The 27,326-nt window shown below is 42.7% G+C and overlaps 2 protein-coding genes across 2 annotated transcripts in view; one reads left to right on the top strand and one right to left on the bottom strand.

The window, feature by feature from the left end:
* The first annotated feature begins 2,019 nt into the window (after positions 1-2,019).
* Positions 2,020-8,751, top strand: HHLA2 (HERV-H LTR-associating 2). Its single transcript, XM_026041995.1, has 6 exons — positions 2,020-2,083; positions 2,649-2,969; positions 3,409-3,669; positions 5,534-5,827; positions 7,098-7,194; positions 8,600-8,751. Exons 1-6 carry the CDS (start codon positions 2,020-2,022, stop codon positions 8,619-8,621), a joined length of 1,059 nt encoding a protein of 352 aa, XP_025897780.1. The 3' UTR covers positions 8,622-8,751.
* A 559-nt stretch (positions 8,752-9,310) lies between these two features.
* The window catches only part of MYH15 (myosin heavy chain 15), a 44,405-nt gene continuing 26,389 nt past the window's right edge, over positions 9,311-27,326 (bottom strand). The window contains exons 28-42 of the mRNA XM_026041734.1: positions 26,924-27,313; positions 25,670-25,796; positions 24,476-24,594; positions 23,813-24,009; positions 22,493-22,842; positions 21,268-21,392; positions 18,849-18,964; positions 17,181-17,373; positions 16,414-16,617; positions 15,229-15,354; positions 13,672-13,842; positions 13,097-13,201; positions 11,557-11,652; positions 10,937-11,074; positions 9,311-9,391 (exon numbers count right to left, since the gene is read on the bottom strand). Of these exons, the coding sequence (XP_025897519.1) occupies positions 9,374-9,391; positions 10,937-11,074; positions 11,557-11,652; positions 13,097-13,201; positions 13,672-13,842; positions 15,229-15,354; positions 16,414-16,617; positions 17,181-17,373; positions 18,849-18,964; positions 21,268-21,392; positions 22,493-22,842; positions 23,813-24,009; positions 24,476-24,594; positions 25,670-25,796; positions 26,924-27,313 (2,475 nt within the window). The 3' untranslated portion in view covers positions 9,311-9,373. The remainder of the gene's footprint in view (positions 9,392-10,936; positions 11,075-11,556; positions 11,653-13,096; positions 13,202-13,671; positions 13,843-15,228; positions 15,355-16,413; positions 16,618-17,180; positions 17,374-18,848; positions 18,965-21,267; positions 21,393-22,492; positions 22,843-23,812; positions 24,010-24,475; positions 24,595-25,669; positions 25,797-26,923; positions 27,314-27,326) is intronic.

The following is a 27,326-nucleotide window of genomic DNA, read 5'->3' as shown; positions in this document are numbered from 1 at the left end:
CAATTGAAGTTGTAGTTCAGTTGAAGATGAACAAMAGCTTCTTCCTCGTTCAGCTTGAGCATAGCTGCAGGTTAGGTAACAACTCAGGTGAGCATGGGAGGGGCTTGGAGAGCGCCAGGAAGGAGAGGCAGTTTCGCAGCTCTGGAAGAGGAGGGTTTGTGTTCACACGGACACACAGGCTGCCTGTCCGTCCCCAGGAAGCCCCTGGCTTGAAACAGTTGGCGTGAGGGAATCCCTGGGCTCCTTGGAAAGTCAGAACAGGTAAATAAATAAGTGAAACCTCAGAACTTTAACTCTGGTGTTTTAAGTGCATGGGAGGGAGGAGCTGTACACGTATATTGAGGTAAAAACAGTCCTCTTTCTAAAAAAAGTCCTCTTTGATGTCCTCTTCCTAAAAAATGTGGGAGCCTTCTACCTGCGGGAGCTCTTCTCAACCGCAGAGAGAAGGAGATAGGATTTAGCTCCTGCATTTTAGCTGAGGAAAGGATTGATAACTACCTGAAGCAGCTCCTGAATGTTTCCTGGGAAGGCTCTGAGAAGCTAGTATCGTTTCTGTAAAATGTTCCGTGCTTGATTTCCTTCTTTGCTTGCTGGTAAAACTTGTAATCCTCTCACATTTCCAGTTCTGAGGAGCATGTGTGTGCTTGAAACATGCTGTTACTAAGTTACCTTTGTAAGGAATAAATCAGAGTAATTTTTGCTTTTGTTTTAACAGTGTTAAGAGAACATTAAATAAGGCAAGGTTGCTCCAAAAGCATGACCAAGAAAAGTTTATCAAACAGAGCTTGTTTGAGATCTGCTTGCTATCAAACAGAGCTTGATAAGGGAATGCTTTGATCAACATGCTGGTAGAGTGCATGGTATGCCATGATGCATCTTACTGATATTAAATAAACAAAATAAACTTCTTTTCATTCATTGGCCAAAACAAGCTTGCTTTTTCCCCTAGCACTACCTTAGCTGCTTGACCAACCTTCTGGTATGTGTTCTTGGAAGAAGCATTTTAGTACCATGACTTCTTGTCAGAAAACCTGGCTTAGCTTCTGCCATCAGAAGAGAATCTTCTCCAGGTTAAACAGGTTCAACTCACTCACTCTGTCCTTGTACAATAGATGCTCCAATCCCTTAATCACCTTCGTTGCCCTCCGCTGGACCCTCTCTAGAAGCTCTACGTCCCTCTTCTTATACTGGGGAGCCCTGAACTGCCCCCAGTACTCCAGGTGTGGCCTCMCCAGAGCTGAGCAGAGGGGCASAATCMCCTCCCTTGACCTGCTGGCAACACTCCTCCTGATGCAGCCAGGATSCCATTGGCCTTCTTGGCCATGAGGGCACACTGCTCACTCATGGTTAACTTGGTGTTCACCAGGACTCCCAGGTCCCTCTCCGTGGAGCTGCTCTCCAGCAGGTCGACCCCTAATCTGTCCTGGTGCCTGGGGTTATTCCTCCCCAGGTGCAGGACCCTGCACTTGTCCTTATTGAACCTCATGAGGTTCCTCTCTGCCCAACTCTCCAGCCTGTCCAGGTCCCTCTGGATGGCAGCACAGCCCTCCGGAGTGTCGGCCACTCCACCCAGCTTGGTGTCATCTGCARACTTGCTMAGGGTGCAYTCCGTGCYCTCGTCCAGGTCATTGATGAACAAATTGAACAGCACTGGGCCCAGYACTGACCCCTGGGGGACACCACTGGCCACAGGCCTCCAACTGGAGGCCCCATTTATCACCACCCTCTGAGCTCTGCCATCCAGCCAGTCAAGAGCGGACTTTGAGTCCTGACCAACCAGAGGGAGAACCTCTTCTTTGTGTGTGTTTCTATCCGCTGTTTCTGCGTTTACATCTTTTGAAAGTTCAACCCATGCTCTTTCATGGGTTTTCAAGTGAAGATACCTATTACAAAGGSCTAGAGCCTTTATAATGCTATAAAAAGTATGTGATTAGTGAAAGCMGTTTACCTGTATTTAACCAGGTTTTCTTCTCCTCTTTTATGTTGTCGTTTAGAAGTGGGTCTACTATCAAGGAAGACATGAAGGCACAGGAAATAKCATCCCTTCTCATCTATTTATTCCATATATGCCCTACAGTTTGGGGTACGTTTTAGTAATTTTGTTTAAGAAAAATAAGACAACTGTTGATTCATTTTGTGCAGAAGTGGCTGAGAACTGTYCCAGGAGTCCCATGACACTGGTTGTGGCAACGAAGCCGGTTTAAGAAACTGCACCACTTCATCTTGTTTGTTTGCTTGGGGGATGGTACAGCCCCTTTGGGTTGTGTCTGTGCGAGGTTTGTATGTAATCCAGATGTTTGCAACRTGGGCATGGCAAACTGCAGCCTGAAGGTGGGGAGTCCTTCAGCTGGTTTTCATGGTTTGGGTACTTCTGGAAATCATTTGAAGCTGGGGTGCTCAAGTGGAGGTGTGCTTATCTGAGTAAATAGGAGTCTAGTGTGGCTACCTGCTTAGGCAGGTGGCAAGCTGGAAGGTCAGAGCCTGCCTGGGGCTGAGTGGCTTTCCCCCACTAARTGCTGCTGCACCTTGCCTGTGATGGGAAGGCAGCAGTCAGAGTGTGCTACCTGCCACGGCRTTTTTGTTAGGGGAAGGAAGAATGCATACACAGAATTTAATCCAACTTATTCAATAACATTTATGTGCTTTAGGTTCTAGAGAGCAGAAAACAGTAACAGGACATATTTTTGGAGACAGCGTCCTCCCTTGCTTTTTCCCACGTGGCAACGATGTAGTAATTTACTGGAAGAAAAAGGACAAAAATGTGCACAGCTACTACTATCAGAGGGATCAACTAGGAGTGCAAGACACGGGCTACAGAAACAGAACTCTGCTTTTTCACGGGGACATTGGCAGTGGAAATGCCTCCTTGAAGCTTAGGAACCTGACCTTTGCTGATGAGGGCCTTTATCAGTGCTACGTGGGAACGCAGGAAACTAAAACAGAGGAGGATGTCATGCTGCACGTAAAAGGTAATAAGACACCAAAATTGCTTGGACTGAACCAGTAGGAATTGCACACCATGTTATTTGTCACAGGGAACAGAAACCCAACAGAGCACCTTTTAGACCTGTTAGTATTCCCATACAATTCATTTTCTCTGATGAAATTCTGCAATCACAGAATTTGAAAAAAATCACAGTGCTGAGTGTGTTCTTATAACCCCTTGCATGGTAATTATTAAAGATTTATGAGATAGCGCTCGTCAGATTTAAAGACATAATGTGGAATCTCAGAACAGTGAGAACTCCAGCATTGACAGTAAATAATACTATACTGTCTTCTGAAAAAAAAAAAAAAAAAAGCAGCTTAAGTTTCATTCTCAGTTACATCTGTTTGCCCCAATAATTTTCCAAAAGTCGACCCACTTTAAACTTAAAAGTATTTTGAAAGTCTTCTTTATATTCCCAGATTCCCCGTACCGTGCACTGGAGTACCAAAAGACGGGCACAGAAAGGAGGCTGAGGTGCTTCGCCTTTCTTACTTACTCCATGCCAAACATAACTTGGACCCGAGGCAACGTCTCCATCCCACAGGCGGGTGTGGAGGAAAGCCGGGTTGGAATTCTCCGGACGGTTAGAAGTGACCAGGACATCACAAACCCATCTGTTCCCTACCGGTGTCACATCGGCCTCCGGCGTGAGGAGTGGGCTGCCGAATGGAAGATGGAAGGTAGCGACCAACTAGCTGCGTCCTGCATCACTGCTGAATTACCAGCTGCTTTCTTACCTTTCCTCCTTTATCGTTTTCACGTTTTGGGAGCTGCATGATGATCCAGCTTTACACGCTGTTGAGCTGAGCCAGAGTATAGGAAAACCTTCGTGCACCTATGGGTTATTCAAGGGAGAGGAAGGCTYGGCTGCTCCTTTAGATACCTCTGTTCCTTGCGCAGTCCATCCCCTAAGCTTTGCCTSAGTTTCTTCAGTACCATTTGATTTTTTCCTTTGAAAACAACTGGGTGTTCTTATGCACCCAGGTGCAGAGCTGCAGGAGCATGGGGAGGAAGAGCAGCAAGGACAGTTCGGATTTGGGCAAACAGCAGCTTATTSTGCTAGCTAAGGAAGGGCAGCACGGTGACATGTAAAGTCCCCATTTTATCCTGCTCACGCAATTCCAGGTATTCACTGGAAATACAGTTGGATAAGTAACTGGTGCTTTCAAGCTCACGTATTTAGTATTTCCCAGCAGCAATGCAAGCGCAGTTCCCTTGTGAGACATGTTCGTTTGCCTCCAATTGCCCCAATTTCCTCCTAACGTACCCAGAACACTCCCACTTCCCGGTTCAATGTATGCACTATAGGACAAACGCATTGTTTGGAATTCACATGTAATAGCACGCAATTATGGTAGGCTTTGGGCATGCTATCATACTAGATAACAAGTGCAATAAATGTCTCTTATTAATCTGTCCTGCTGACTGTAAAAGCAAATGCTGCATTTTGTTACTTTATGTTTTATTGTATTTGCATGCATCCCTCTCATTGGAATGCCCTTGAGAAGGTGCTGTTTCACTTTCCTTGTAAAGGCAGCAAAGGGCACAGTTTTGTTTTCCTTTCCCTTAATGGCTTTCAGCCCCACTCCAGCCAAGCTTGGGTCTACCACGTCAAAATGACATATTATTCCTCTCCGTCCGGCTGCCAACCACCACAGCTTGCTCTCTGCTTTTCCTCCCTTGGAAGCAAATCTCTGAAGTTAGGCTGCTTCCTGTGCTAAATCCCATGTTAGTATTTTAKACAATATGTTATGCCCGTTACCTCATCTCTCCCTTCCTTTCTTCCTTAAAAGCTATTCATTGCATTTTAAGTGTTCAGCACAGATAGATAAAATAGACCTAAAAGTTATTTCCAAGTAGATGTTGTGTTGTTAAAGTAAATATAGACATTTTATTACTTTAATAAGGTAAATGCTGTTGTTATAGTATTTTTTTGGATAATCATAGAATCACAGAATGCYGAAGGTTGGAAGGGACCTCAGAGGTYATCGAGTCCAACCCCCCTGCTCACRCAGGGTCMCCTAGAGCACGTGGCACAGGGCTGCATCCAAGCGGGTTTTAAAGATCTCCAAAGAAGGAGACTCCACAACCTCTCTGGGCAGCCTGTTCCAGTGYTTTGTCACCCTCACAGTGAAGAAATGCTTCCTTAAGTTCCTGTGGAACTTCCGATGCTTCAGTTTGAAGCCATTTCCTCTAGTCCTATCGCTGTCCACCACTGAAAAGAGGCCGCCCCCTCCTCCTCACTGCCTCCCTTGAGGTATTTATACACGCTGATCAGGTCCCCCCTCAGCCTCCTCTTCTCAGGCTGAAGGTGTATAATGTAGGTGTGTTTGGACAAAAACTCTGTGTTTCTTAGTATCTCTTAAAAAAAAATCCAAATTGAGATGCTTGCAGAAGCTTACTGAGATGTTTGAATATAATATCAAAATCATGAAATGTTTTTAGAATTAGACATGGTAGTACAATCAGTTGAAACTTCAGAAAGTCTTAAATAAGCTTTAAAATATTTTCCCAAATATTTCTGATTTCGATTACCTGTTTCAGAGCAACTTTCCAGTGTGGAAGGAAATAACACGGCAATTCCTTGTGAGTGCATCCATTGCGCCTCTTCCCCCGCGGAGCATGTCAGCGTTGTCTGGACAATGAGCAGCAACGGGGGAATTTCAGTGCTGGCCTCCTACAACGGCACCTCCCGCTCTTACCAGCCACGCGCCCGCATTAACACAACCGACTTTGCGCTGATGCTGAGTGATCTTAGTGCAGGCGACAGCGGGGAGTATCTCTGTAACATTTCCACACCTCGCTACACAAAACTTGTAGTGAGGAGTTTGCACGTTGGTAAGTAGGTGCCTGCCCTTCCCACCTCAGAGGGAGGGAGCTAATCCCCCTCGCCTGCCCCTGACTGCTTTCAGAAATGAGAACCCACAGCAGCTTACAGGATAAACCTCTAAATGCTGGGTCAATAGCAWGTATAGACCTTGTGTAAGCAAGTGTTTGCAACCTGAAAGACTGAAAAAAACACAAACAGTACAGAGCTCCTCATTTAGATTTAAGTGAGAACTTGAAACAAGTCATTAGTACAGCATGGAAAATAAAGGCAACATAGCAGAAAAGGGAATAGAATGAATAATGTTGTTCCCTGCCCCTTCCAAAATGGTTTAGTCTCAGCCCACAAACTTGTTTAGGGTGGCTTTAAAACATTTCATTCATGTGTAGCCTGTTTTAAATGGCAGTAGGTATATATAATCTGAAGAGGGAAGGGAGTTATTTTAAAGAAAACTGTTCTGTCAGACACTTCCTTGCAGCTCACAAGCCAGCATCACCGTCCCTAGCCTGTCAGCCTAATACTGTAGCCCTGCAACAGAGGGAACAGGTCCCTCCCAAGGCTTTCTACACACCCAGCTGATGCTCCTCACTTAGGTGTGTGCTAATGCTTTTCTCTAAATGCTTTTCTGTAGCCCCTTACTGCAAAACAGAACTTTGCAGGACACAAACCTAATTGGAAATAAAGGAAAAAAAAAGAAAGAAAGGACCAAGGAAAGAAAATCAAAAGGAACGAGTCCCATGAGTTTGAGTGGTTTCAGGCTGTTGAAATTGGCTGGAGTGATGAGGAGCTCAGGCCTATATAGGACCAGTCTCTATTAGATAGGGCTGTTCTTTGTAAAGTCTCATTTTGCCACTTGAGCATCTGCTGCTTTTCGTGCTCGCCCGGATGGCGCTGTGGCATCATAAAGTTGGGAAAGGTTTTAGAAGAAAGCTGCAAATATTTCACAGTAGGTCTTGAATTAAGAAATCCTCAAATTATATTATCTGAGAACATACAGAATTCTGTATCAGTGCAGTTAAACAAAATAATCTTTTTACAGCTATTCATGCTTAGGTCATTAAAGTATCAATTGAAAGTCTTCACTTATACTATAGTCAATTAATTTGGCCATTGTCACTTTACTAACATCAAAAAGAAACTGATTCTCCCTAAATCATAGCTTTTAAATTATGAGTCAGAGAAAAGTCTTAGCTTAATGTACTTATTGAACAATAGGAAACTATTACTTTTGCAGTATAAGGACTTAACTCTTGGGCATTTTTATTTTAAATGACAATCCAGGTGATGCATATCCCACCCGGAATATTGTGAGAATTGCGGTGGCCTTAGAGTACGTGACTGTGATAGGAGCCTGTATTGTGGCTGTTTCTACTGTAAGGTATGTACAGTCATTCAGAGATTTATTTTCAAATGTACTACTAAGGTAAAATGCAGACCTTGAGTGTTCCACCAAAACATTCTGATTTCAGYAGCTTAAAAGCATGCAAATAAAAACTGAAAACATAAATGATGTGATGAATATCTTGGCATAAAGAAATTGTTCTCATGTTTGCTGTTTTCTTTGGCCAGAAGCCCTGCTACATCTACACAGGAGTATTTCAGTTGTAGCCTTGTGAACATGCCTTTCCCTTGACCAGATGTTTGTTTATGCTTTTTAAAAAGATCAATAAGTTGATTATGCTTCACAATAATTTTGATTAATTGCTTTAAAAACAGTAAAGCGCTATTTAATTTTCTTCTATTCTTAAGGAAAAAAAATAAAAAGAAACCCCAAATATAAAGACTCTCAGAGAGTGCACACACCTCATCTGCAGTGGCACTAAAAGCTACATCTCAYGCCCATACTGCAATAAGGGATATTTTCTTGCATATCTCTAATTTCTTAGCCTCATTTTTTTTTTCATTGCTSTGCCCAACTCCTGAGCTGGTCAGAATTCGAGGCTGTATGGACTTAGCTTAAGCCTACACCCTCTCTTCCACCAATGCCATCTCATCCATCTCACTTTTGCATCACTTTTGCATTAAACATTTGTGGTGAACAGAGCTCTCAACCTGTAGGCTTCCACCTTACTCTGTGGCACTGGATTTCATGCTCTTGCGGTGGCAAGAAGCTGGATCTATTACATCGAATTCTGTCCTTCCTTTGCATTTATAGCGAGTGTCCTTTAACAAAACCAAAACAAACAAGAACAAACTTTGCTCTTATTTTTTAAGGTAAGACTTCCCGTGATTGACAGCATGGCCCTAACCATAGCGAGAGCTCTCTCTGCACTCCTCTGGGCCTTGACAAGCCAAACCTGGAAAGCKGCAGGAAACATTTTGCCAAGGTTAGAATGAGGTGCTAAACACACGTCAGCAGACAGGCACTCAAATGGCTGAGTCTTATTTCTCCCCGTGTTCTTGATAGTCAGTCGCAACTTTAACCAGCTTCTGAGATGCATCTGTTTCAATTTATTGAAACACATGCACCAAAGCTTGAAAGAATTTAGACAAAATCCCCTTAATCTGTGACTTTATTCATTCATTTTTTTTTTAAAATATACCTTTAACATAGCATAACCAGAGGTAGCAGAAGAGCCTGCAGGGTAACACAATTCTGTTGTATGGATGAAGGCATGGATGTAAGAAACCAGTATTTCTGCACTTTTAGGTAGAGGAATCGTTTACACGGCTAATGTTGAAAAAAAAATACTCTTACCTTTAGAAAGAGCATATCCTTTTCTGTTCCTAATAGATTAATTTTGCACATCACTAGTTCTTACATTTTTTTTTGTTTTGGTTAGAAAAAAAAAACAAATGGCCTGAGCACTTTGAACTACCAAGAGGAAAACCCCAGCTGCTCCTGTGCTTACTGCTAARACCAAAACTCGAAGAACAAAGACTTCTTGGACCTGCTGGATTGAGTTACAGCGGGAAGCAAGTGGGAATGCAGCCAGCTGAGCAACACGAGCAAAAAAAGAAAKGGACAGGAACAATGTGCGACCAACTGGCCTCTGTGTGACGGGTCTGCAGGAAAAATGGGGACTTGGCTATCTTAAGAAGAAAACAAAGCATCACGGGAGAAAAACAACAACAAAAAAAATCATTTTTGATATGCGGTTTTTGAGTATAAAGGGAAGAGAGAGCTTGCTGTTTTATTATCCTACAAAACGGGTGCAGATGCTGAGGGGCAGGACAGATGTAAGCAGCAAGTGGCTATGGAGCTTAAGGCCTCTCTCCCACACAGGCTTAGTCTACGCTGCTTTAAGTGCCTGCATGTGAAGGACAGAAGCTGTGAAGCCTGGTGGGACTGGTTTGGCTTCGGCTGTGTCAGAGAGCTGCCAGTTGAGATCTGTTGCAACACACTGCAAAGGGCAGTGTGCAGAATGTAATCTCTTATTGATCCTTGGGGCAAGGCCAAATAGAAATACAAAGAAACAAATGGAATACACTAAGCGGTTTCTTTGTTTTTTTCAGTTATTTATTTCTGTAAGTGCCTATTTTTTCCTACTTAAGTGTTCAGTTGTGCCGCTGATTATATGAAGCGTCTTCTCCTATCACATCAACTCGGATGGTGTCTATTCCTCTTCATGAACCTGAAACRCAGTTAAAGCAGAGTATACATCCATTAGAACTGGAAGCGGTGAGAGTTTTAGAGCAAGCTTCTGAGTAAGCAATAAAAGCTTCTGCTCCCATGACATTACCAAATTATATCTGATATATACCAGCACTAAACTAGCAYGTCATATCGAAGCTAGCAATTGAGTCCTGTCTTTCTGCAGCTAACAACATGGGTCTCTCTATAGCAGTAGCAGATACAGAAACTAGTAAGAGACAGGTAATTACACTCTTAACCAATCTGTAAAAAAATAAGCTATTCCCATCGTTTACCTATTTCATTGTCTGTGTGATGGCAGGGCTTGTGAAATTAGATGAGTTTTCATTCGTTTTGTATGGCTGGAATAATTTGAAGACAAAATAAATATGTGAAATGTTTACTTTTTAAAACTGCAAAACATCTGTGAGTTTCACTTGCTTCCATCGTATGTATATGTAGGAAGACCCAGTTCTTGGGTAGGTTTATATAGATCTGCTCTGGCTAGTGGGACTAGTAACTTACATCTATTACAGGTGACTCTCTTAGGGCAACATAAAAGCAGAAATTGGCGATYTTATTCCTCCTACAGAATGATGGATACAGCAGAGAGGAGGTGCTGATGGCAGCATAGAGCCAGTGTGATCAAAATAACACAGAAAGGATTCTTGGGCTTAACTCAGGACTTGTCACACCTGTAAAACTTCTAAAGACTTTAACCACAGGACTTTGTCCCACTTGCAAATGAAGTAGGGAAAGCAACGAGCCAGCTGCTGCAAATAAGGGTCCCATGCTTGCTCCCTTGGCCTGGCTCCCACAGGCAAGCGAGTGGAAATGGGCCAATTGTTGTGTTCAGTTTCAAACGCAAGTTCCCAGGAACCTTTCATTTTTATCAATATTACTCTATTACCCTTTTGCCCAAGTGCAAAACAACACAGCTATGTTTCTAATTATTAATGATTTCCCAGCACCCTAGTGACTTTTCACTTAATTTCTTTTCATCTGGCCCTTCAAGTCAACACATCTTCATTGAAAGAGCAGACTTAAGAGTATATGGCAACCTGCTAGTGCAGTTGTTCATATCTGGATATATGTTCACATGGATATACGTTATATATGGATATACATATATCCTGGATATATGTTTCATATCCAGGCTGTATTATATACATAGGAATTCACATCTTAAGAGGGAAAAAAGATTGCATGTTTTTAATCTTCCTCATAAAAAAAAAAATAACACCCAGAATTGGGGAATTCTGGGGAAGGGCTGCTGAGCAGCAAAGGTTGAATGACAACACTGAGGGAATGGGCCTTTCATTTCTCATAAGCTTCAGATCTCTTTCCTAAAGACTTCTAAAGAGTTACCCTAATGTAAAAATAGTGTAGACTGAAATAAAAATACAGTAAAAAACTTTTTTTTGCACCCCATGCTATTTTAAGAGATGCAACAGACCTTTATGCATATATTGTATACACTAATCATACATTTACACCGCATGTTATGTTACTAATTATACATTTATACCATATGTTACAACCATACCTTTTTCATGCCGATATCTCTTGACTTGCTCCTCAGCTTATTAACTTGGGATTCAGCTATTTCAGCCCTTTCCTCAGCATCATCCAGGTCGTGTTGCTGCTTTCTGTACTTGGAAAGGTAGAGGTTGGCTTGGGCCTCCTAGCGAGAGGAAAGAGTGAGGCCGATTAGCTCCTCTCCAGGTGAAGCCAAGTCCCCAGCTGCAACCRAGGCAGAAAGTGCTTGGTGTGACTTGGCAATGGCTCTGCAGGCAGCGCTTGCCTCTTGGAGGAAMAAGTTTGTTGCTTAACACATTTGCTGTTTCCAGCAGCACTCTCCATTTTAAGTAAATTGGGAGGCTCTCCACCTCCCTCTTGAGGGACTAGTAGGGGCAATAAGTTGTGGGTCGCCCTCTCTCCCCGCACCCAAGCAAATTATACTGCAACACCTTTTCTTAAATATAAYTACCACATATTATAAACACATATATAAAGACATCATTTATACAAATATAAACACACAAGCACACAAAATGTGTATTGATACCAAAAGCTTCTACTCCTAGAGACTGTGGTGATAGGACAACAAATTTCTCAAAGAAAGAAAGAAAAAAGGAAAAAAAAAAAAAGAGTCCAGTTACTCACAGCTTCTTCTGCTTGGTGCTTGTAGCTCTTCACTTTTAATTGTAGCTTGTCAATCAGATCCTGCATTCTGGCCAGATTCTTCTTATCTTCTTCTGACTGTACCAAAACATCACTGAACGGGTTAATAGAGTGCAAAGGTCTAAAGTCTATYCCAAAGTCAAGCAGTTAAGGGTGGCATATGTGTTTTGGAAAGGTTTAGTTAGAAATACAAACACACTACACTATGATCGCCCTACATATGGATGAGAAAATAATTACAGGTTGGTTGAGAATATATGTAAGCTTGAAGGCGTAGGATTAAAAAAGAGCATCATCCCCATTTATATATGCATACATCTGTATATACACACTCACACATACAGATGTGCATACGTAGATGCACAGAGGTCCTGCTCAGGGCTGAGGAGCACTCTTGCCATTACAGCAAGCATCATTACTGTGTGAGACAGACTGATGGGCGAGCCTAAAATGCATTTAATTTACATTATTTTTAATTTGGAGGCACTTTTGTTCAAAGGAGCCAGGTTGAAGCTCTCTCAAGCCATAAAAGGACCAGCTAATTCTGCCTACTTGTGCACGAGCATCCTGAGAAAACAGCCTGAAGCCTGTATGTGRGAAAGTCATGGTAAAATAGCAGATAGGAAACTAAAAAGAAAATCTCCTTAAGCAGATGGATGGGATTATGTTCCTAAGAATGCTGACAGGCTCAATGCTCTGAAGAGTTGTTCTTTTTCCCTGAAAGATGAGCAGTAAGAGCAGCTGTTAGCAAGCCTGCCGGAGGCTTAGCCTTGTGGTCCAGCACCAGGTGGCTGAGCCCTGCGACCTGCCAGTCCCACGCGATGCGCCAGACAAGGAGCCAGGCCCATGGTTGCCCCACCAAGAAGCCAGGAAGGGCTTGTGGTGATGGAGAGCTCCTTCCCCTCCCAACGTGCTCTCTCCCACTCAACTTGACAGCATGTAGGTAGGGTCTAACCGGGCATACGCCAACTAAGACCTGTCCAGCATGCAAATTATGACCGAGAGTCCATCATCTCCCTCCCTCTCTCTCCCACACATAGGGGTCAGCCCCCAGGCTAAAATTTGCACCCAGCTGTTGCTGCTCACAGTCAGTTGCCATCCCTGCAAAGAGCCACGCACACAGGCTGATCCTAACCATTAAAACTGGCCCACCAGYGCTTAAGTGCACATAGACACGCTAACTGTCTGAGTCCTTCCAGCTCCTTTTAGTAACATCAGCACAGCTGAGTGACAGCTGGGCTTCCTTCTCATGCAGAAGATGCAGACTCTCATCTGGGGCTGCTCTGCACTAGCCCCATGCTGAAACTGTGCACACAGCCAGCAGTAAGAGGCCTTCTCACACCAGGAGCAATGGGTCAGGCAAAAGGTGCTGGCTGCAGAGAGCTGTTCCCCCCATCTCCAAAAACCCGCATTATGGGAGAGCTCTGGGGAGCACGGTCCTTTAGCRAGACACACAGGCAGCTGCAAGCTGGGAGAACGCTCCTTTCCAGAGACTTAGAGGTTAGTGCTGTGCCCACCATACCTGGTATGTCAGCTCCTTTATGCGCCTCTCAAACTTGCGGGCTCCTTTTTGGGCATCTGAATTACGGCGGAGTTCATTCTCGAGGTCATTCTCCAGCTCACGAACCTGCCAAAGATGGAAAAAAAAAAAACCCCTTTCCATTATGTCAATGTCATATATCTAAAGCAACAGTTAATCTAGGTCCCAGTTCAAGCTGTGCTTGTTTTCTGCTGGATCTCTGTAGAGGTGAGCTTCCAGAGCACATCAAAATAGAGCCTTTCCATGATGCTTTTTTTCATAGTGGAGAGACTTTTCCTATTTTTTCAGACCTTGTGCCCCCTTCCTCTCCACTTTTTTTTTTTTTTTCCTAATTTTTTTTTGGGGGGCCTTAAGTCATGGGCTTGGTCATCTGTTGTGCAACAGTAGCTCCATATAACTGGATGATGAAAGGCAACATGCCTCCAAGAACAGTTCACCGGCTATTTGTGCAAAAGGAAAGAGTTCAGAGTATATTTGACTGGGCTCCATGAACTCATCTGTTGGTCCCAGCTCTGTGAGGTGGGAGACAGTAGTCTGTAATCTGACCACAAACTTACCCTTGATTCCAGTTTCTGGATCTGCTTCTTGCCACCTTTCAGGGCTATTTGTTCTGCTTCATCCAGTCTCTTTTGGAGGTCTTTAATGGTCTGCTCCATGTTCTTCTTCATTCTCTCCAAGTGAGCACTAGTATCTTGCTCCTTTTTAAGTTCCTCAGCCATCATTGCTGCCTGGAGAAAAAAAAAAGAAAAAAAGAAAAAAAAAATCAAACTTTACAGCAGCTTCCTTATGTCTTGCATTATGTTTCTGGAGAAATAAAGCAAGATCGACATTCATTGTACCAAAGCTCCAGAGAATATTTTGCGTGCATGAGTCCGGCCAGAGAGAAAGCAGTACACACAGAATTATGTTATGCTGTGATTTGTTATTATGTTATGCTGTGATTTAAGCTTTTTTTTTTTTTTTTTTTTTTAGTATCCGTGCTATTTGATGTCCTCATTTGTAGTAAACCAGTGCAGTTCAATACAGACATTTTACTTAGAACTTGCTCAAAATCTTGGAATTTGGAGCTTGTTAAAGATGTTGGCTTAAATCAACTGCCAGACCAAGTTCCCCTGCAGAGCCGCAGACCTGCGCTGCRTAAGGAGCTGCAATAGCAGGACTGTTTTCTCCCAGTCTGAGCTGGGATGAGTAGCTCAGTTGCAGCATCTTACACAGCCCCTAACCCTTCTGCTCGACCTACACAATGAGGGTGCCAATTAGCTCATTTCTGATGTGACACACATCCTGCCACCAAGAGCCATGGTCAGATTTCATATCCATTGCTGAGCAATCTGTGGAAGGCAGCAATCACTACAGCTCAGACCAGAGCTGAACCAGCGACATTTGGTGCCTTCTCCCTGACAGGCAGTAATAGCACTGTCAGCTGAGAGGCAGCCAAGAGCATGGCGCTAGAATARCTTCGTCTAGGAACTCCAGACATGTAATTCATAGAAACCTCCTGTTAAAAATTCCTTCCCATCTGTTCATRTGATGTGATGCTCTGAACTCTGAAGACATGGATTGCTCCAGGCTTGTGGGAAAAGAAACTATAGTAGCTCAATTGATGGCTTCCCTAGATGAAGAATGCGCTCAGCCTCTCTTCCTGGGTTTTTAGGACCCACATTTTTCCAGCAGATACCTACCTTTAGGATGTCTCACTAGGAATTCATTRGTTTTCTTTTGCCTGTCTTTTTTTTTTTTCTTTTTTTTTCCTATGTACGCTACTGACAAGAGATTGGCTACTGTTGGTTCAGGCTATTCAGGTACAAGATACATCAAATTCAAAGGTKATGTAACCTAAGACTTTGAGGATCAGTGAAATCTGCCTTCCTGGAGCTGAGAAAAAATCAGAAAGAAGTTGTGATTTTTTTCTCTACCTCTACCTTATTTCATTCTGTAGTTTCACTGGATTCCTCYGGAACCCATGTGCATAGAACATGTGGGAGATATCAGATCTGCAAGTTTATACACAGGCATAGAAACAGAGACCTGTTCTAATAGGCACAGAAATGGAGACCTGCTGCTTGTTTACTTGGCTGCAAGAAAAGAAACGAGCAAGGAACCAACGTACTTACATCTGTGATTGCTTTCTTAGCCTTCTCCTCCGCATTCCGGCATTCCTGAATTGATTCCTCCACTTCGTTCTGCATCTGAGTAATATCACCCTCCAGCTTCTTCTTCTGATTGATTAGGCTTGTGTTCTTTTGTTATTTTGCCCCAAAATGAAAAGTAAAAGGGGAAGAGAAAAGGGAAATACCATTAGAGACATAGGTTCTCTAAATACCCCAGCAAACCCAAGCTTACTGATCTGTTGCAGTCCCTGGATTCACAGAGCAGTATATGGGAAGGGAGATTCATGTATGTGCTAAGGACTGGGCTTTGTTGTCTAGCTTAGCTTCAGATTGACTAAGTGTTAAAGGTCTTCTCAAAGTTGTAGATATCTAGATTTTGAAAAAGCCTAAAATAATAAACAAGAAGCTGAAATAGCAGAATGAATTAGGCTGTTCATCTTGGGAAACTAATGATCCGTAATCAGTTAGTCAAGGAGGTAATTGAAAGAAAAATGCCATCTTAKCCATGCACTGCAGGAAGCATCACAAAACACAGGCAGCCTGTGGCACCTTTTCATTGCCTTCTGACAATTACCTGGTGAGAAGCAAATCAGGATATGCTATACTGTGACCCTGCACTAAAAACTGCAGTCTCCACTGTGACAAAGTGTTAAACCAGCTCAAAGACAGAGGTCCTTCTCTGAACCCTCTTTTCTTCTGATGGCCCCATGTTAATGAAGACTTATCATATAGCAGGGATTTTTATTTTTAATGGGGGGCATTTCCTGCCCCACACAATATATCTATTGAGAGAACTAAGGCTCTTGCTAACTATGAAAGCAGTTATGCAATCTACACAAACCCACCACATATGTGCTACTTCAAAGTAACAGCTCTCCATCCRGGCCATAAAGCAAAAAGCTATTGCTTCACATCACCAAGGAAGGAAAGAAATCATTATGTCATTATTTCTTCCAGGAATTGTTTAGAAAAGTTGGATGAATCATCAAGTTAACTTTGTGGGAATAAGGAGGTATGTCTGCAGGGTGAGATATTTCCTCTCCCCGCATTTTCTCCTGTATTGGATGGCAATGTTGCATGTAACCTCTGGCCAGAGGAAACAGTTCTTATCTGTATAGAGACTGGTCAGTGCTTAATCATCAAGGCTCAGTAAGACCCATTGAGGGAAATAGTGCAGAGAAATCAAACCTGGGTATGAAGCAGGTTCACACGCTCAGTGGCTTCCAGCAGTTCATGCTCAGCCAGTTTCCTTGCCCGTTCAGTCTGGTCCAGCAAAGCCCTCAGCTCATCCAGCTCTGACTGGAGGAGATTGTTCCTCCTGTCAGAGACTGCCAGCTGCTCCTTCAGATCTTCATTCACATGTCCCGCGTCATCCAGCTGCACCTGAAGCTCCTAGAACAAAGCAGACGTTTATTTTTTTTTAATTTATTTTCCAATCACTAACACCATGCAATTCCATTTCCAGGCACTGTGCTTACAAGACAGAACCCCAGCCCACAGAAGTCGCATGGGGCTCATCTYAGGAGGTCTCCAAGAAGGAAAAGTTGGCGAACTGTGAACTATGTCGCTTTTCCAGTACATGGTGCAATGAAGGAAAATATGAGTCAGTGCTGGCAGTTCTGCCCAAGACAGAAGCAGCTGCATAGACTTGGGAGAGGCATAAGGCAGGTGGTGATTTAAGAGGTCTTTTAGTGAAGATTTTTAGCTTTGCCTTTTTTTTCCTTTTAACCTTCATTTTCTAAAAAATTGTTACAAGTGTTGGAACAGATGACAAAGCTGTATATTTATATATACATACATACATATATATATATATATATATATATATATATACTTCCTCTACTCCAGCTAGCCCAATTTCCTCTACACTTTTGAAGGACTTGCAAGTCTTTATATGCAAGACCTTACTCTCTAATCCTTGCAAGCAAGCAAGTCCTTACTCTTTAAAGGAGTACCTTGATTTGTGTCTGCAGGACACGTGCAGACTTGGTTGCTTCTGCAGCATGCCTGTTAGCATGGCTGAGCTGGATTTCCATCTCGTTGAGGTCCCCTTCCATCTTCTTCTTCAGCCGAATGGCTTCATTTCTGCTCCTGGCTTCAGAATCAAGGGTGGACTGCAGTGAATCTATGGCACGCTGCTGATTTCTCCTGATTTTGGAACAATATAAAAGAGACATTAAAGGCAAAGGGAGTCATTTTCCTCCTGTAGAAGAATATAGAATTACATGCAAGAATACTCTACTTTCACCAAGTGTCTYATTTCTAGAAATACAGGTATTTCTAGAACAGAATGGCAGGTACAGTGCTGCTTTAATGCCTCACTGCCATTTAACTGGCTACTGTATTTCACATCCTCAATGACCTCCTGATCAGCTAGCATCTATAGCACTCTTCTCTTTGTTTCCTTTGGCGATGTTACCACAGATCTGAGACGTCTTACAAGTTTAAGCAAGGGCCGTTTTGAACATAACAAGAAGCACTTAAAGCTCAGCAGTCACTTGCCAAGATATTTATGACTCATTTAACAGCATGTTTTACATCCTAGCCTTTTTATGAGGGCATTAGGGAAGGAGATTAATCAAACTGAAGGTAGATAGCTACATTCAAACTAATCACCCTATGCTCCCTCTACAGTAAATGGCACTTGGTACCGTTTATCTCACCGTAAATTAGATATCTAAACACATTTCCTATGCTTAATTAGAAGAGGAATAGTTCAGAAATAGAAATGTGCATTACAGACCTCTAAAATTAGAAGAGACTAAGCCCTCCCTAATTAACAGTCTAACCTTGAAGTAGCAGGTTAGTGTCAACAWAAAGATGGAGAAACAGATACAGAGAGATGTCTAGTGGACTTTCTAACAGTTTGATCAGAGGCCTGAAAATCAGCAGCTCTAAGTTCCAAAACCCACAATGAAAGTGTTGCCTTCTTCCAACTTGAGAGCAATTCAAAGGACAGAGTATATATTTATATATACATATATTTATCTCACCGCTGTCTAAGTTCTGCTGATTGTGCAGGAGCTCTGGGAAAATTACTGAGTCAACAAGGAAAACCTTGAGGGGCTTATCACTTCAACAGGACACTGGACTGTGCGCTAGATCCCTGAAGGGCAACACAGGCAGTCTGCTGAAGAGTAAAGCAGTAGACAACTCATGTTGAGACGAAACAGAAGGCACTAATTTGGGTAGCTTGCCCTGGGATTTATGAATAGATATCTGCAGGACATCAGAAGATATTCTGTGACATATAGGCCAAAACATCATTTGTTTAGGGAACCGTAAACATGACTGCATTTGTATCTACGGCCAGATGTGATGCCTTTGGGAGCTGCTCTGTGCTCCTGCTTGTGCCAGTCAATGAGTGCTACTGCTGCTATATGATACATATGATAGGTTTATGGGTATGCTGTCAGTGTCTGAATGGATAGGAATACTTAAACTGTGAAACATTACTGTGATAGACAACCCTTTGGCAAATAACCACAGTTGGTTTCTGGTGCAGACAGCATCTTTTTTAGGCATAAGCACCTATAGTGCATTTGGATGGCTTGGACCTTGAGAAACTTTCTGATCTTTTGAGATTTTCCCCTTAACAAAACATGCTGCTTTCTGCATGGCACCTTATATTTTCCATTTCTTCATCCTTTTCTGTCAGTTTCCTTTCAAAGTCTGCTTTAAGTTGGGAAAGCTCAAGTTGAAAACGAAGGGTCTTGCTTTCTTCATGCTCCAGAGCTCCCTAAAATAGAAAGAAAAAAATCTTACAGACCAGGAACCAGGAGTTGTCTTTTTTTTTTTTTTTTTTTCTCTCTCTTCTCCTCTTGCCAAGTTACTAGCTAATGCCCAAAGACGATCCCTTTACTTCCCAGCAGCAGTGTTTCATCTCTGCCTACGACTAGGCAACGATATGAGTCACCTATATAGCAAAAACAATGCATTTATTTGCCTTTTAATATAACTTGGCAAGTGGGAAACCAAGCAGCAAGCTCCTCTGAGTGCATGTTGCCAAACAGGGCTCAGCTCGTACAAGAACATCTTAGGCCTCGCCAGTTGGTTTTRCTATCAACTCATGCCACCCCTTGGCACCTTGCTGCACAGGCACCCTCTGGAAAGCCCTGGGCTCCAGGGGATATGCAAAGGCTAAAACAAGGTTATTGTTGGGAAGCTGAGGAGGTCCACACATCCCCCGGCACCTACAGATGTCTGCAAACCACAGAGTGCTGAACATCACCTCTGTGCACCATCTCATTAGGCAGCATGGCTTTAAGGAAAGTAATGATGGACATCAAATCTATTCTCAAAAATATTCTCACAAAACTATTCTCTTTCCTCTTTCCAATTAAAATGAAAGGAACTCTGTGGAACCATGAAGATTTGCTTCAATGTCTTTGTTCTTGTATTTCTTTTCCTCATACGCTGAAGTCAAAAAATGAGCAAAGTGACAAGAGTCTTTCATTAACTAACAGAGCCTCTGACTTCCAGGTCTTACATTAACCAAGCTCACTGACTTTATGGCTCACTATTTCTAACATCAAACACAGAAGGAAAGCAGAACAGAACACCACATATTTCAGATGTGCTCTGTAAAGGGTAAAATCACATAGCTTCAGCTATACTTCCCTCAAGAGACGTTGGAACAGAACGGAGCAGCGGAAGATGAAGCTCTACAGAAACATTGCTAATCTCTGGCTATCATGCACCAGCTACACATCATTTGCACGGACACTTCAAAYGAAGGATCCCCAACGTATTAAGAAGGAGAGCACACAAGTACTGTGCCACCCATGGTGACCAAGAGAAATCCAGACTCACAAGGAAARGGGGAAGAAAGGAAATCTCCATTAAACTATTTCTTTCACAAATAAAGTAAGATACATCATGACTTTACTTTCATTAGTTTCTAATTTCCCTGAGGTTTAGGAAGCCGTTCCACACAAGTCATGAAAGTAAAGTATGCCTGTCAACGCCTTCAAGAACCGATGTATTCTTTCTAATAAGAGAAACTTGTTGATGGAGCACATAATCACTCTCCACATCTCAGAGCCATGGAAAAAAGACATGCTATTTCCTCTGCTCTGATCATGACACCTGCTTATTTGGTTGTGAAATCCCTGCAACATATAAAGCATCCTGTAACAGACAAAAGAAGGTGCACAGTATTTAAAGTGCTCATGGATCCCAGTCACTGGATAATGTTTGTTTTGGCAAACATTAGAGTAAATTGCTAAAAATCCTTTGCTACATGCTGTCTTGCTTTCAGCCAGCAGCACCTGTGCCACTGCTGGCTCTGCAATGCATCAAATGTTAACCCGGTTCTTTAAATGAATAACCAGTTGGCCTGATGCCTGCCTGGCATTACTGATTCTTTCCTGGAAACCAGGCTGGGAGCTCCCTCTGGAATATACGCATAATTATTGCTATAAAAATTAATGCAGTCATATTAACTGTGTTTACCAAACTCACTTAACAGTCAAAATTTTTCTAAATGGCTTATTTTCATTTGGTTTCAGAGACTGCCTTTCTTTCTTTATTTCTTTATTTTGCCTGTAGTATGCAACATAATAGCTCAGACTTKATTTATCAGGCTTGGGTTCTTATTCTCAAGGATCAAAAGTGGGAAATTTGCTGATGGAAACTAGACACCAGGAATAGCTGATAAAATCCAATCAGACCACCACTCTCAGCAATTCCCTTTTCCTCAAAGACTAGCAATACTCCAAGCTAAAGTGAATGAGAAGGGCTGGATTTTCAGGAGATTAGCAGAGGATTTCTGAGCTTCCAGAAAGAAGAAAGAAAAAAAAAATTAAAATCCCTAGGACACCCCCTTTGAAAGGATCTCCTTTTGACAGTCCTAGAACTGAAGGCTCCAATAGTCACCACTTACTGTTGAAGACTTTGGTGAGCAAGCCTGGGGGAGCAGGGTACAGAGGGATTCCACTTGCTAATAGTGAAAGCATTTGCTTTCTTGCTCAGATGATGAGGAAGGAAGGAAAATCATGACAGAGACAGACGTTCCTTTCCCTTCGAATTTTCTTTCCTTACCTCTGCTTCTTCTAGAGCCAGCTGAACTTCTGACTTTTCCTGTTCAACTTGTTTCTTGATTTTTTCTGCTTCATGAAGGTTCTTGTTTCCTTCACTAATCTGATTGGTCAGATCAGAAATCTCCTCTGAAACAAAAAGAATGCATGGATTTAACAATCCAAGTGCCCAAAATATACTATGATTCACACACCATGACCACAGGATCCATGCCTCTATTTGCTACCGTAAGGGCTTGTTTAAACACAAGCACTTAAATTCAACTATGGCAGCTTTGCTTACCTGACCAACTTGAAAGTTCAGGCTTTCCTGTAAATGCTTTTTGAAGAGGCTACTGTGGTTTAGCTTTTATCTGTGATTTGCAGGCAAACACTACTGCTCTGCCTTGGGAACTATCTAGGCTTTTTTCATTACACTATCGTCATCTCCTCTTCTTCACTTGAGACTGGCACCTCTGCCAGTGGCAATGGTGGCCTCACTTTCCATGTCCCTCCCATTGATGAGATCAATGAAAGAGGTGCTAGTTATGACTAGAAATTTGCTTTTGATGATATGAATTGCTCTTCATTGGTGTTTAAAAAGAATAGAGGTTGCACTGCCTCTATGCAAAAGCTTAGGACTTTTCTTAAAAAGCCCTCCTATATCCTTGAAATAAGATTTCCTGTTTTAAAAATAACTCTGGGCAATTAGTGTAAGAGTGTACAACTCTAATCAAATACTAACAGCCAGAGCAATGAATTCCAAAGAACTGATATTGATAAAGAACTGTCCAAAGTCTACCAATTAGAGCAGACTTTGTATACACAGTATTGCTTATAAGAGAATGAGCTGAAACTCTTTACTGAACAGTCATTTCCAATTTGTTAAGCAGTCTGTTAATACAGTCACTGTTAGCAACACTGCACCATGCTTGGTACAGTGAAGTTCTCATCAGGCTTGCTTGTTAGGTATGAAAGGCACTCAAAACTTTTACTCCTGCAGAGATCCTCTACACCAAGGAAGACTCAGGTTCATCTACAGTTAGGCCAAGAAAAACTTGTAGTCCTTAACCTGTACCATTTTTTATCGTTAAAATTTTCATTGGTAGTGCCTCCAACCACATCTGAAATCTTGTCTCAGAGGTGAGGAATGTTCTTCCCCCACAGCTGTTTACAGGACACCTGCATCTCTATAGCTCTCCACTAGCATAGTGCTCTCACCCTGACCACCAAGCCTGAATGAAGCTTACCTTGGAGGTTTTTGTTTTCTCTTTTCAGTGTCTCCAAATGGTCTAGTGTCTCCTCATAAGCATTCTTCAGTTTGAATAACTCAGTGCTGAGGCTACGGGCCTCCTTCTGGGAGGCCTCCAGCTCAGCCTGTGACTCTTCATACTTCTGCTTCCAGTCATTGATGAGCTTGTCAAACCCACGCTGTTTCTTGTCCAGGGAGGCAGCTGCTGAGTTGGCCTTTTCCAGGTCAATCATCATATCCTCCAGCTCATTCTGCAGCCTGTGCTTTGTCTTTTCCAGAGATGAGCACTTGGCATTGGCTGCCTCAATTGCTTCCTCGGCTTCTTGTAGGCGAGCAGCAAGTTTTTTCCTAACAAGTGAAAAGAAAGAGTACAATGACCGAYAGCAACCACTGTCATGTTATTCAGCAAGGTTCACACCAAAGCACTATCAGTTTAGTTTGGCTTACTTAGATTGTGAATGCTGATAAACTACAGATAATTCTGTGCATGTTTATTGTTCAACATCTGATTGAACTTATGATGTCTTAGGCAGAAGCCTGCTACTTGCTGTAGTTGCAATCAGTATGGTCTGGTTTAAATTTTGGGAATGCCTGGACTTAAATGGAAGTGGCATGTCCTAAATCCTCCAACTAATAAAGAGACATGAGCCAGAATCACTAACTAGGAGGCTAGTCTCACATTGTGCTTTTTGTACCTAAGTCTYTTTAGACTGGGAAGACTGCAGCACTGAGATTCTGCAAAGAAGAAGGGGTCCTGGAAAGAAAAAAAAAAAAAAGGGGGGGAGTTTCAAGAAAGAAGGTAAATAGACTAGATGGAAGAAATACCCTTGAAGTGGGGAAGGATCCTGCAGGTCAGAAAGATGCATGGATACAAATACAAATGCTGGGGGATGTTCAGAGAGCTTGGCTGGTAACACCTCAGAGCAGTAACTGTGAGCAGCTGCACAGCATGAACTGAAGTAAGTTTCTGACCTACTTTCCTAGTCCAGTGGTGATCTCCCTGCTGGGGAGGGAAGTTAAAGACCTAGCGAGTGTGCTGCTGAACTAGTGGCAAAGCAAGCCACTGTGCGAGATAATCAAGCAGGCTAAAAGCTTRATCATGCTGGTGCTTAACTAAAATCCGGATCCACTATTGCATGGACACTCAGCAGAAATGCTGACTCATTCATTAACAACATGAACAGAAAAAGGACATTCATGAGCAACATGAACGAGACAGAAGGCCCTTGCCAGATGGATCCTTACTGCCATAACAAATCRAAGGTAGGTTAATCCCCTCCAGCCAGGGTCAAGATGAAGTCTGTCGTAACCCACTTACTTGGCGTCTTCTAGCTCCTCAGTTCTCTGAATGGCATCTGTCTCGTACTTCGTCCTCCACTGCGCCACTTCTGCGTTTCCCTTGGAGAGGGCCCGCTGCAGCTCTGCCTTGGCTTCTTGCTCCTCCTCATACTGCTCCCGTAAGAGATCGCAGTCGTGCCTGGCTGCTTGCAGGGCATGGGCCAGGGCATTCTTGGACTGCAGGGGTTAAAAAGTCACAACAAAACCTGAACGAATATYCCCCAGGAACTCAAATGGAGAGCCATGTTTGTTTCCTTTTCCCTGTGGCCATGACATTCCTGACTAAGTGATGGTGGGAAGTKGTTGGAAACCTAAGAAAACCTCTCCTGGTGATATGCTAAGCAATCCATCAGGACTCTAATACATTTGAAGAAGCATCAAAACTTTAAAGATGCAAAATCTGGAATTTTGAATATGCTACCGAGTAAATTTTACTTCACACTATGGACATTGATCAAATCTTTTTTTCCTCCTGTGACTAATCCAGTCACCGTCCAGTGACTGTCCAGGGCAGGAGATTATAAGCAGTGTAATTACCAATTCACCAATTCTCACTCATTTGAGCTTTCCTCCAGGCTACAAATGAGTGTGAAAAGTTTTTTCCCATTCCTTCTCAGCAAACGGAACACTGTCAARGCGTTACCTTAGTTTCCTCTTCCAGCTGTCTCCTAAGTTCTTCAATCTGTTGTGTGAAGGATGTTTTCCCCCGGGACAGCTGACTTATAAGTGATTCCTTCTCTTCAAGCTGTCTTACAAATTCACCTGCCAAGAAATTCAACACACACACATGAAAGATAAGAATGGGAACTGGCACGCTACAACAGAACAAAAAGTAAAGACCCATTTATCCTATTCTGCAGAGCAAAAGAAGGACAAGTATGTCCTTGCGAGCTTTCCTCCAAAATTGTAAYTCCACAAGAATGTTTTTAATTCATGTTTTTATTTAACTATTTTTAATTTTTACTGCCATTACCTCAACTCATTAATTTTAGTTCAGCCTGATGCCTACTTTCATGTGTGGTTGCAGCTGTTTTTGCTTATACTTTGCTTTGCTATTTTATATTTGTTTTCCACAGGTGACTGTTCAGAGGGGTCCAAACCCAAATCTCACTCATTTCACAGTTGCCAGTGCACAGAACTGAGGGATACAGAAAAGCTTTGTACAAGAATGACATCACTTAYGGGTGGAAATCACATCCTTTCATGAGAAAATAAAATTAATTATAACGCAGACAGGAAACAGAAATAAGCATATTTGAAAGTACATAGGAAGTTGGTCTAGCAGATGGATGAGGATGCATAAAGCAACTAATTCCACTTGGAGTAAGCACTTAGAGCATACAGGTTATTTTTGGCCTGAGGTGAATGCCTTGTAGAGGGCAATGCCCAAGATGACGTTTGAAAAGACAGTATTCRCACAGACAACAGCGCTGTACCAAGTCCTTGGTCTTTCCTCCAGCATTGCTAAATAGATGGAGAATAACACAGCTCCTGAAACTGAGTGCTTAACCAGCACTGCCATTTTAGTTCATAAAATGGTAGCAGAGCATGAAGGCAAGCATGGTTAGAGGTAGATTTTTCTGTTTGATTTTCTATTTCTATTTTTTTTTGAAAAAGCCACCACAACGCAAGGTTCCCTGCCTCCATATTTATAAGAATATTGAAGAAGTACTTGTCTGTACTGAAGACAGACAAGTAAAAAGACACAGAGCTACAGCTCCATTCAACAATCTTAACCCAGCCACCTACAAAGTAGATGCCTGCACATCACACTGATACCGAGACACACTTGTTACACTGCTTTCTAGTAACTGTTTTGGGTTGAACATGCACGTACCATTCTCACTCTGAAGTTTTGTCTTTTGGGTAGTGAGATCATTCGTAAGGCGAGTCATTTCCTCAAGTTTAGTTTTTGTCTCATTCAAATGATCTTCGTAAGTCCGACAAAGTTTCTCCGCATTTGCCTAGTAAGAATCACAAGAAAACACACACCAAACTGTAGCTTTCCAAAGCCCAGAGGAAAAATCATCTTTTGTTTGCTTTCAGGGAAACAACAGATAATAAAGACACAAATATCACCAGCAAATAAGGTATCATAAAGTAGACAATAAGACCTACCCTTCTTAAGCTTTTGAGAAAGAGCATTTTTATCAAGTTTTGTTGACATCCTGGTTTAAGGAAGAATTTTACCTAGTAAACACTACTCTTTCACTTGACACAGAAGCAAGATAACAATGATAAGGATCTGTCAAAAATGAGTAGAATTTGAGTAAAGGATTTGGATATAGTTCATCTTTTAAAACTACTAGGAAGAAATAATTCCCCGTCCCTCCACAGATATGTGTGTGCATGCACACACTAAATGTCTTAAGATCGACTTCATGGAAGGTAGAGGCTACAGGGAGTCATCAGCAACCTTTGTTCTTCACATGCTTTTTGTCAGTATCTCTGAACACAGTAAATCTTGTCACTCTATTGAAGAYGGGACACTGAAGTCCAGAGAGGAGAACCTGTCTGTTGACACCTGGGAGGGCAGCAGTAAAGCTGGGAATAGAAGTCCTGTGTGAAACATCTTAGGGCAAGGGTCTCCTTATTTAACCATCCTGCCCCATTTGSATTCCTGTGGCTGTTTTCTGAACTGAAGTATCAAGAGTGAAAAGACTCCACAAGAACATCAAAAAGCAATCAAAGGCGCATGAAATTCAGGCAAAAACCTCCCTCTTAATTGCTAGATGGGAAAATCGCCTCCAATGAAAATTATGTTGCTGATTCTGGTATAATTGCCATTTATCATAAATTAAGTTTGATGACAGCTTTCTAACACTCAGACTGCTGAAATCTGTTTTCTTCCCTTTCAYTGGAAGGGCTTTTTGGAGTGCTCTGAAAGCTACCAAGACTGTGCACAAAACAAAACTCACGATTCATGCATTGCAAGTAAAAACACATGCAGTGGYCCTGCAAGCTTTCGCCCCCCAGACTGTAAGGCACTGCCTTCTGGAACACTTTAGYCCTACCAGGTGTCTCGGAAGCCTTCAGACCGGCCTTGGCTACGTGTGATCATTATAAGCTAGGCAAACCCCAGGGCCCTTACTTTTCCCTTGACCATCTGCTCCATGTTGGATGACAGATCATCCACTTCCATCTTCAGCTCACTCTTCTCCTTCTCCAGTTTCTGCTTGACGCGCTGCAGGTTGTCCAGTTGCTCGCCCATCTCAGCCACGCTGTCCGCATGCTTCTTCCTCAGCGTGGCAGCTGTGGCTTCGTAGTGAAGCGTGGCCTCCTCCAGGTCCCGCCGCAGCTTCAGGAACTCTGCCTCCCGTTTCTTGTTCATCTCCAGCTGGGCAGCAGTGGCTCCTCCAGCCTCTTCAAGTCGCTCGCTCAATTCCTCCAGCTCTCGGGCCAAATCTGATCTTTGCTTTTCCACCTTGGCTCGAGCAGCTCGCTCTGCTTCTAACTCCTCTTCTAGTTCTTCTATACGAGCCTACCAAAGAGAC

Source organism: Nothoprocta perdicaria, unplaced genomic scaffold (assembly GCF_003342845.1).
Source record: "Nothoprocta perdicaria isolate Ctin4 unplaced genomic scaffold, notPer1 scaffold_102, whole genome shotgun sequence".
Classification (NCBI taxonomy): Eukaryota; Metazoa; Chordata; class Aves; order Tinamiformes; family Tinamidae; genus Nothoprocta; species Nothoprocta perdicaria.
The sequence above is the reverse complement of the archived record's forward strand: the minus strand, read 5'-3'. Positions and strand labels throughout refer to the sequence as shown.